General features: G+C 40.1%; 1 protein-coding gene across 2 annotated transcripts; it reads right to left on the reverse strand.

Annotated features, from left to right (window-relative positions):
- Positions 1 to 3,497: 3,497 nt before the first annotated feature.
- LOC124109740 (cytochrome b-c1 complex subunit 6, mitochondrial) lies at positions 3,498 to 10,729 on the reverse strand. 2 transcript variants are annotated; one of them, XM_046468431.2, is made up of 5 exons: positions 10,575 to 10,697; positions 7,823 to 7,849; positions 7,286 to 7,433; positions 6,998 to 7,159; positions 3,498 to 3,714 (listed from the first exon to the last, which is right to left on the reverse strand). In XM_046468431.2, exons 3-5 carry the CDS (start codon positions 7,346 to 7,348, stop codon positions 3,682 to 3,684), a joined length of 258 nt encoding a protein of 85 aa, XP_046324387.1. In that variant the 5' UTR covers positions 7,349 to 7,433; positions 7,823 to 7,849; positions 10,575 to 10,697; the 3' UTR covers positions 3,498 to 3,681. The 2 variants fall into 2 exon arrangements, with proteins under 2 accessions (XP_046324387.1, XP_046324386.1); XM_046468430.2 differs by lacking the exon at positions 7,286 to 7,433 and having other exon boundaries at positions 10,575 to 10,729.
- Positions 10,730 to 10,900: the final 171 nt, after the last annotated feature.

The raw sequence follows: 10,900 nt of genomic DNA on the forward strand, positions 1-10,900 counted from the left end.
GAAAAATATCACTGACTTCTAAGTTTATAGGATATCATTACTGATATTGATAACTAGTGTATTATTCTCCCCCCTTTTTTTTTGCTACCAGGGATTGAACCCAGGGGCACTGAGTCACTGAGCCACGTCTTCAGTCATTTTTATTTCTTTTCTTCTTTTTTTTTTAAATAATGTATCTTTTAAACGAATCTTTTTGTTTGTTTATTTTTATGTGGTGCTGAGGATCAAACCCAAGTGCCTTACATGTGCCAGGCAAGTACTCTACCACTGAGTTACAACCCCAACAAAATAAGATCCAGCTGGGTATGGTGGCACATACCTGTAATCCCAGCAACCCAGGAGGCTGAGAGAGGATCTCAGATTCAAAGCTAGCCTCAGCAATTTAGCAGTGCCCTTATGCAACTTAGCAAGACCCTGTCTCAAAATAAAAAATAAAAAGGGCTGGGGATATGGCTTAGTGGTTAAACACCCCTGGGTTCAATCCCTGGTACCAAAAATAAATAATAAGATCTAATATCTATTATGTTTACCCATATATTTGCTATTTCTGAGACCGTATATTCCTTCGTATAAATAAGTTTCCATTTGGTATCTTAAGTTTCTTTTTTCTGCAAAACTTCATTTTTTATTTTATTTTTATTTATTTATTTTTTTTATTTTAATATTTTATTTTTTAGTTATCGGCGGACACAACATCTTTGTTTTGTTTTGTTTGTATGTAGTGCTGAGGATCGAACCCGGGCCGCACGCATGCCAGGCGAGCGCGCTACCACTTGAGCCACATCCCCAGCACAAAACTTCATTTTTTTAAAAAAAAATATTTTTTATATTTTTTGTCAATGTACCTTTATTTTAGTTATTTATATGTGGTGCTGAGAATTGAACCCAGTGCCTCACAAATTCTAGGCAAGCGCTCCACCACTGAGCTACAACCCCAGCCCCTGCAAAACTTCTTTTTAACATTTTTTCTTTTTGCTCAGTACTGGGGGTTACTCCCAGAGCGACACCACCACTGAGCTACATCCCCACCCCTTTTTATTTTCTATTTTGAGTTGGGTATCACTAAATTACTGAGGCTGGCTTCGAACTTGCATTGCCATCCTCCTGCCTCTGCCTCCTGAGCTGCTGGGATTACAGGTGTACACCACCACACCTGGCCTCCCTAGCCCTTTTTAATTTTTATTTTGAGGTAGGAGCTCACTAATTTGTCTAGGCTGGCCTCAAGCTTGTGATCTTCCTGCTTCAGCTTCCTGAGATATTGGGATTACAGGTGTACACCACTGTGCCTGAGGGTTTTTTAATTTGTAATAATTAAAACTTTAACATACTCACTGCCATCCAATATTCAGTTGTCCCAAAACTGTCCTTAAAAACAAAAGGATTCAGTTCAGATTCACTTGCATTATCATTTTATCTCTTTGAATCTAATAGTTCTTCAGTTTTTTCTTGACCTTCAAAACCTTGACAAAAGTTAAGGATTATTTTGTAAAATGCCCAATTTTGTAGAATGACCTTTGTCAGCTTTCATGTAAGCTATTTGCCAGGTTTCTCCAGTTTACTTTCTCCTTTTATAATTCATTAGTATCCCCTTCCACACCAAAACTTACAACCAATTTAATTATTTGCATATTTATGGATTAATGGACTTTTCTTCAACAGGTTATAATCCAGTAATCTTTGTATATTTGATGCTCATACTGTCTAGATTTGGCTAATGGTTTCTGTGTACCTTTGACAGACCCTTCCCTATTCTATTTTGTTCTTCCTGGAACAAAATATTCATTTGTACTTTCCTTGTCTCAGCCCTGGAATCACCGGTTCACCCATTCTTCCAAAAAGCCTTGGTTCCTTTTATTGGAGAATGAAGCCCTTTTTGTGGACAGAGATAAGGAATCTATATATTCCCTACATATACACATACTTGCATCTGTATTTATTCACTAAATAAATCTATTATTTTTACTTCCTATCAATACCACAGGGTTTTGTCCTTTTCCAATTAACCCAGGTGCCTTTTCTCATCCGATTGGATGCCAGTAACCCTCCTCCCATAACCTCTTTACTCTCCTTGTTAAGTGCTAGGGAATGAACCCAAGGGTGTTCTACCACTGAGCTACATCTCCAGCCCTTTTTATTTTTTTGAAACAGGGTCTTACTAAGTTGCCCAGGCTAGCCTTGAACTTGCAATCCTATTTCAGCTTTCCAAATAGCTGGATTATGGGAATGTGGTACTACAGCCAACTGAAAAAGATTTTTTTTTAAAAGTAACCTTGTGGGGCTGGGGTTGTGGCTCAGTGGTAGATCAATTGCCTAGCATGTGTGAGCACTGGGTTTAATTCTCAGCACCACATATAAATAAATAAAATAAAGGTCCATTGACAACTAAAAAATTTTTTTAAAAAGTAGCCTTGTTAGGGCTGGGGATGTGGCTCAAGCAGTAGCGTGCTCGCCTGGCATGCATGCGGCCCGGGTTCGATCCTCAGCACCACATACAAAGATGTTGTGTCCGCCAAAAACAGAAAAATAAATATTAAAAAATTCTCTCTTAAAAAAAAAAGTAGCCTCGTTAGACACTAAAACCAAAATGCTATCAAAATCCAGGTGGCAGTGACGCCCACAACTCAGGAGGCTGAGGGAAGAGGATTACAAGTTCAAAGCTAGCCTCAGCAACTCACCAAGGCCCTAAGCAACTTAATGAGACCCTGTTTTAAAATGAAAAAGAAAAGGGCTAGGGATGTGGCTCATGGCTGAGCACCCCTCAGTTCTGTCCCCAGTACCAAAAAAACAAAACAAAAAGCTCTCAAAAGATTTGAGATAAGAGAAACTTTTGTATGAACAAGAATTTTAATATTGAGCAATTACTATTTGTGACAAAGTATCACTAAGGAGATACATGGTAGGTGATGGGTACATGAGGGTTGATTATTCTCTTTTAATGTAGTTAAAAATTAAAAAAAAAAAAAAATTCTGCAGGTGTGGTGGTGCACACCTGTACTCTCAGCAGCATGGGAGGCTGAGGCAGGAGGATTACAAGTTCAAAGCCAGCCTTAGCAACTTAGCAAGGCTCTAAGCAACTCAGCAAGACCTGTTTCTAAATAAAATATATAGAGGCTGGGATTGTGGCTCAGCGGTAGAGCGCTCGCCTAGCACGGACAGGACCCGGGTTGGATCCTCAGCACCACATAAAAAAATAAAATAAAGGCATGTGTTGTGTCCATCTACACCAAAAAAATAAATATAAAAAAATAATAAATAAATAAAATATATAAAAGGGTTGGTGATGTGGCTTAGTGGTTAACTGCCCCTGGGTTCAATCTCAAAAAAAAAAAAAAAATCTAAATTAGGGAGGTAGCTTGCTAGCAGAGCACTTGCCTAGCATGTAAAAAGCACTGAGTTTAAAAGCCTAGCACTGCAAGAAAAAGAAAAAAAAAAGTAAGTATTTCTGCACTGGGGAAAAAATAAACACTAAATTTTGAAAAAAGGACATGAGGCAGGTCTGCAGATCATAGGATTTTTATTAAAACGAAATCAGTTATACAGATGCTACTTGCCTAAAGCCAAAATCCATGAGATTCACATGAACTTACGGTTATACAAATTAGAAAACAAATGCATGTTCAAAACCACAAGGAAATATCCTGATGCCCCGTGATGAAGGCTGCAGTGATTGAGAATGCACATTTATTTCAAGCTATTAAACAGTTTGTGGGCCACCTAGATGGAAAGAACAGAAAGTTATCAGTTGGCAGTTTTAATGTCATGGCTTGCAAGGAAGGTCCTTCATGACCTGGAATAATACTGACTCCTTTCTCATCATTCCCTTTATATAACTGAGATAATGAACTCCCTTCAGTTGCCTCAGTTGATCCCTTCTATCTGGAATCCTCCCACTTTTTTTCATCTTTATTCTTTAGAACTGGCATGTCATTTCCTGCAAGGACCTAAATAAAGCCCCTAACACCACACAAATCTGCCCCTCCTGCCTTCCTCACAGAAACTCATACTTCCTATCCCAATGATAATATTTACTTATAATTCAACAAAGATTTATAGAACACCTACTCTATGATAGGTATTGTTCTAAGTTCTAACTTAACAAAACACCATGTCTCTGTTGTTTACAGAACATAGAGTAATGAGGGAATATAATGAGCACATAAATAAGGCAGCTTCTGATAGTGGTAAATGTTACAAGGAAAATAAAATGGGGAAAGGGTGTGAGGTGAGACAGTTTGAAAGTGGGGGGGGGGATGTCGTCAGTGAATACCATTCTGAGGTTATAATCTTTCCTAGATTTATCTATGTTGTAGCATGTTCAGTACTTCATTTTTTAAAAAAACTGTGGTAAAAATGCATTCCTCTGGCATTAAGTACAGGTACACTGTTCTGCAACCAATGAGCTCCATAACCTTTAAATTTTCCCAAACTGGAATTCTACTCATTAAACATAACTCTATATTTTCCCTCCTCACAGATCTTGTCTACCACCCTTTATTTTCTGTCTCTGTGAATGTGATACCTTAGTTACCACAGTGGAATGATAAAATCTTTTTTTTTTTTTTGGTACTAGGCATTGAACCCAGGGGCACTTAACCACCCAAGCCACATCCCCTTTTTGAAAATATTTTGAGACAGGGTCTCGCTCAGTTGCTTAGGGCCTTGCTAAGTTGCTGAGACTGGGTTGTTTTTTTTTTTTTTTTTTTTTTTAGTTTTATGGGGACACAATATTATTTATATTTATGTGGTGCAGAGGATTGAACTTAGTGCCTCATGCATTCTAGATGAAAAATCTACCACTGAGCCACAACCCCAGCCCCCAAAGGCTGGGTTTGAACTCAAACTCTTCCTGCCTCAGCATCTGAAGTTGCTGGGATTACAGGCATGCACCACTGCACCTGGCAAAAATATTTGTCTTTTATGATACAATTATTTCATTTGTCATAATGTCTTCAAAGTTCAGGCATATTGTAGCATGTGTCAGTTTTCTTTTTTTAAGAGGAATTGCCAGACTGGCTACAAAATTTACATTGCCACCAGCAGTGTATTAGGTTTCTAATTTCTCCACATCCACTCCAATGCTTGTTACTTTGTATGTTCATTTTTTTGTTTTGTTCTAGTTTTGCAGTGGTAAGGATTAAACCCAGGGCTTTGTACATGCTAAATGAGTGCTCTACCATTGAGCTATATACCCCTAGCCCTCTGATTTGCATTTCCCTAAAGGCTAATGATGTTAATCATCATTTTTTTTTTTTTTTTGCTGCTAGGGATTTAACCCAGGGCATCTAACATGCTAAGCAATATACCTCTGAGCTGCACCACAGGCCATGTCGAACATCTTTTCATATACCTACTGACCACCCAGTCAGTTTTTGTGTGTCGAGGGGAGGGCGGGGTACTGTGGATTGAACTCAGGGGCACTCAACATGAGCCCTATTTTGTATTTTATTTAGAGACAGGGTCTCACTGAGTTGCTTAGTGCCTCGTTTTTGCTAAGGCTGGCTTTGAACTCATGATCCTCCTATCTCAGCCTTCCGAGCCACTGGAGTTAGGCAGGCACCACCGTGCCCGGCCCAGTCAGTTTTAATAGAAGCAACCATATCAAACTGCCTACCTGCAATTTACTTAAAATACCTTTCTGTATAAGAAAGAGTCAAGCCCAAATCTGCTTTTAAAATAAATAAATAAATGACCAACTACTATGTACTGTTATGTACAAGACACATTGAAGGATATAAATAACAGACTGTTACTTTAGGGTACAAAACAGCCAGTTGCAATGGCACACCCTGTAATCCCAGTGACTCAGGAGGCTGAGGTAGGAGGATTCAAAGTTTGTGGCCAGCCCTAGTAACTTAGTGAGACGCTGACTCAAAAAGGGTGGGTGGGGGGGGGGGAAGAACTGGGGGGCTGGGGTTGTAGCTCAGCAGTAGAGTGCTTGCCTAGCACGGGCCCTGGGTTCCATGCAAGGCCCTGGCTTCCATCCTCAGTACCACTCAAAAATAAATAAAATAAAGGTATTGTGTCCAACTACAACTAAAAAATAAATATTAAAAAAAAAAGAAAGAGGGCTGGGGTTGTGGCTTACATGTGTGAGGCACCAGGTTTGATTCTCAGCCCACATATGAATAAATGAATAAAATAAAGGTCCATCAACAACTAAAAAATATTAAAAAAAAAAAAAAAAAGAAAGAAAGCAAGCACTGGGGATGTAGTTCAGTCGTGTAGTGCCCCTGCATTCAATTCCCAGTATCAAAAAATACAAATAAAAATAAAGGACTAAGGATGTGGTTAATTTTGATTGCCCCAGGTTCAATCCCACCTACCAAAAAGGGAAAAGGGTTCAAAAATCAATGGGCATGGTGGTGCACGCCTGTAAGCTTAGCTACTTGGAAGGTTAAGGCAGGAGGACCCAAGTTCAAGGCCAACCTAGGCAACTTAGTGAGATCCTATCTTAAAAAATAAAAAGGGCTACAGTTATAGTTCAGTGGTAAAGCACCCTTAGATTCAGTCCCCAGTAATGGGGGGGGGGCACAAAATCAGAACTGCAGGTATAATTCAGTAGTAGAACACTTGCCTAAGCAGGCAAAGGCCCTCGGTTTGATCCCCAATACTACAACAACAACAACAAAAAAAAAAAAAAACAGCTTTCTTACTATGTAGCAGTACACATTAATATATCAATTTTTAATTAATTAATTAATTAGTTAACATATATGTGGTGCTGAAGATCGAACCCAAGGCCTCACATATGCCAGGCAAGTGCTCTACCTCTAAGCCACAACTCCAGCCCCATCATTTTTTTTTTTTTTTTGAGTCTCAGCTTCTATTGTAAAATGGCATAATGATAACTATCTCCAGTATAAGTGGTAATGATTTAGGTAAGATTATATAAAATGCTTGGCATTGTACTTGTCATACTGCTATCTGGGAAGACTGTCAGCACCAAGTGTCCCTGACCATTGTAAGCTTTCTACTTCCTGACTTCAAACTGACTTACACAGTGGTCCCTTGCATGCAAGAAGTCAAAGAGCTCCTCTGTGCAATCCTCTTCTGTCTGTGATCGGGAGGATACACGCTCATCACAGAGCTCTAGGCGCTCCCGGGCCTTTATACATTTCTCCAGCTGCTCGCATTGCTCTCTCACTGTTGTTAGGGGATCCTGAAAGACAGAGAGAGAGAGAGAGAGAGAGAGAGAGAGAACAAAATGGAGGATACAGGAGAGATACACCAAACACACATGCTTTGCTAATATAACCACCAAACCAAGGTGCTGCCTCTGAATTACCGTGCAGAAGGCCAGCAGGCAGAGCCACACTGCTGCCAGAAAGGGCAAAATAGGGTCTCCCATTCAATTCTGATGCTAAGTAGTAGGGAAAAGTTTCACATTCCTGCCTTCCAAGGTTGTCAGTATGCACTGAAAGCCTCAGTCCTATCTGAAAAACAAGGTGGTAAAGGAAACCTGGCCAAACTTGAAGTAGCTCTATTGGAGGCTTTACTCATTAACACAGCATTTTAGTGTAAGTCATGTCTAAAATTTCAATTTCCCTTGCCTGAGAACCAGGCCTATTCCATCCCAGCTACCCAGCTAGAAAGACCATGCTAACACAGAGAACCCTTCAGAAAAGTTCCTTCCAGAGTTCTTTATTAAACCACACACAGCTTCCTAGTATGACCAAAGAAGCCCCAAGACCAAATTTCCAGACACACTCCCAAACACTCCATTACAAAGTAGTGTTAAAGCTTTATTCCACCCTGTTATTCAAAAATGTCCTCAGTTTTTCATGCTTTTATGAGATGGGTCCAAACCTGAGACAGCTCTTACCACTAATTCCTCCTCTTCCTCTTCTTCCTACAAAAGGAAAACAAAATTGATGTCAGCCGCAATTTTATGACATACATTTTCCCAATCATATTGATGTTATAATTACTGAGAATAGACATATTAATCATGTTTTTTTTTAATTTTCTGTATTTTACAAAATTTTGACTTTTTAGGAATCTTGCTGCTAATCTGAGAGCTAATCCTGCCTTCCCAAGGCTAATAGTTAATTAGAGGAGCATACAACTTGCCTAGAAACACATCTTTCATTCATATGCAACCTAATCAATCCAAAGCCTATATAGCAAACATCTTCCTTTATGTAAATCTCATACACAAAGTTCCCCTTTCTTAGATCACCTTAAGGCCAAACACAGGGTCAGCCCCCTAGGCCAGAGCTCTCCAAAATTATTCAAACTATCCAATCCCAAACTTGATCAAGCTTGCCTCCACTGCCTCACCCATTCCTTCCACAATACAAGGCTCTGAGCCATACTTTTCCTCTGATTCCTTCTTCTGCTTACTTCCCTATGTAACACCCCCCCACACACACACTGTGTGCGGCATGCCCGATTCTCAGGAACTATAATAAACTCTTTCAAAGGCAGTTGTTTTGCAGGCTGTGGTGGCAATGAACAATGACAGATAAAATAGAAAATGCAAGATGTGATCATTATTATTATATGTGTCAGGCACTATGATGTCTGGCAGTGAGCAAAGAATGTTGAATCACAAACCTGTAGTCCCTGCTACTTAGGAGGCTGAGAGAGAATCCCAAATTTGGGGCCTGCCAAGAAAACACACACACACACACACACATACACACACACAAAAGATGGGGGGAGGTGGAGCACTGGAAATGTAACTCAGACCAAGAATGCTCCAGGGTTTAATACTAATATACACTCCCACATAAAAAAGGCAGTTGTCTTCATGTCTGTCACCTTACTATACCTGATTAAAACAAATCTCAAGAATATTTCAAGACACAGTCTTACTTTCATTACCAAAAACCTAAGTGTGCATGACAGTCTACAGTTTATAAAGCACCTTCATGTCTGTTATGATTTGATTAATTTTATTTATTTTTTTAACAAATATTTTTAGTTATAGATGGATGCAATACCTTTATTTTTATGTGGTGCTGAGGATCAAACCCAGTGCCTCACATGAACTAGGCAAGTGCTCTACCACTGAGCAACAATTCCAGCCCCCAAATTCTGCTTTTTCATTAAACATTGTTTCTTTCTCTCTCTTTTCTTCTTTTTTTTGGGGGGATGGGGGCGGGGTACCATGGATTGAACTCAGGGCCACTCAACAACTGAGCACACCCCACCCCTATTTTGTATGTTGTTATTTTTTTTAAGATTGTTTTTAATTTTATGTCTTATTTTATTTTTATTTTTTTATTTTTGAGAGAGAGAGAGAGACAGAGAGAGAGAGAGAGAGAGAATTTTAATATTTATTTTTTAGTTATAGGCAGACACAACATCTTTGTTTGTATGTGGTGCTGAGGATCGAACCCGGGCCCCATGCATGCCAGGCCAGCGCGCTACCGCTTGAGCCACATCCCCAGCCCTAATTTTATGTTTTAATAAACGCTGTCAGTGGACCTTTATTTTATCTATTTATATGCAATGCTGAGACTCACCAAGGCCCTAAGCAACTTAATGAGACCCTGTTTTAAAATAAATAAATATTTATTTTAAATAAATATTATTATGCAATACTGAGAGATTGAACCTAGGGGTGCTCTACCACTCAGGCATGCCCCCAGCTCCCTTCCTATTATCTCTTTTAGTTTATTTTGAGACAGAGTCTAGCTAAGTTGCTGAGGCTGGCCTGGAATTTAGGATTCTCCTGCTTCAGACTCCCAAACTGCTGGGATTACAAGTGTGTGCCACCACATTTTGTTATGTGTGTGTCCTTGGGCAAGATGTTACTTCACTATGCTTTTTTTTTTTTTTAACATTTACTTTTTAGTTTTAGGCAGATACAATATCTTTATTTTTATGTGGCGCTGAGGATGAACCCAGTGCCTAGAGCACGCTAGGCGAGCGCTCTACCACTGAGCCACAACCCCAGCCCCCCTTTCTCCATGCTTTTTATCTCTTCTGTAAAAATAGCAATAATAATAGTACTTAATACCTCATAAGAATATTATATTGATTGAATGTATTAGTACACACAAAGCACTGGAATAGTAAGCAGTCAAATATTGATATTAATGATGTCGTCACCACTCAGTCTGGAAAAGAGCTCCCTCTTCCACCACAGAATTATACTGCAAGTTCCTACACTGTCCCCCAAAAATACAACTCCCTCGCCCCAAAGAAAAGAATCACTGTTTCACAGAAACTAATGCAAGGCCATATTCCCGGAACCTCCACAGATGTGGTGTAGGGACTCCTGATCAGAGATGGGGTAAAGACTAGCGTCGGTCTGTTTGGTCCACAAACCTTTAAAATACTCGACTAGCTGAAAATACGGAACTACGAAAGTTTAGTCGCTCTTGTTAATCCTTCACCACATTCACACAACCGGGAAGCCGAGACCCAGAGGGACCAGTCCGCCACCTCTCCAAAAGTCACTCGACAAATATACGGAGAAAGGGTATTTGGAATCAGCTCTCCAGGCCCTACAAACCACAGGGGGCTAACTCTGATTAAAAGGGCCAGGGCTTTTTTGCGTTTTAGCGGGCTAGGTCCTTGGCCTCAGGGCAGTGAAAAAGGTCGAGTCGATCGCCTTGCCTGACCTCTTTGGGATCTCCGGATCCAGTCAGCATCTTTCGCTCGTCCTCCAGGCCCATGTCCGGCTACGGATTCAACACCAGCAGCAGCAACAGCGGCACCCACTCCACTTCAGGATCAAGAAGGACTCGTAAGGGTCACTCAGCGGATATCCGGCAATCTGGCCGGAAGTGCGGCATACTATTCGTAGACGTGAACACACGCTCGAATTGGCTTGTACTACCCGTTAAAGGCAGGAGGTAGGGGGAACTAATATTTACACCTAAAGCGGCTTTGCTAAGAAACATCCCCTTAGTTACTCCAGATCCAAGTTTACTGATACAAGAGTTTA

The sequence above is a fragment of the Marmota monax genome, unplaced genomic scaffold (genome assembly GCF_021218885.2).
Source record: "Marmota monax isolate L192 unplaced genomic scaffold, Marmota_monax_Labrador192_F-V1.1 WCK01_AAM20220418_F8-fsc00008, whole genome shotgun sequence".
NCBI lineage: Eukaryota > Metazoa > Chordata > Mammalia > Rodentia > Sciuridae > Marmota > Marmota monax.

What these genes read in the sequence shown, in the direction of transcription:
- LOC124109740 (XM_046468430.2), bottom strand. Translation starts at nt 10,628, where the DNA reads ATGGGCCTGGAGGACGAGCGAAAGATGCTGACTGGATCCGGAGATCCC. An exon ending in AGGAAGAGGAGGAATTAGTG is followed by an intron (nt 7,160 to 7,822) that starts GTAAGAGCTGTC and finishes TCTGTCTTTCAG; the next exon opens with GATCCCCTAACAACAGTGAG. An exon ending in TGCATGCAAGGGACCACTGT is followed by an intron (nt 3,715 to 6,997) that starts GTAAGTCAGTTT and finishes CTTTCCATCTAG; the next exon opens with GTGGCCCACAAACTGTTTAA.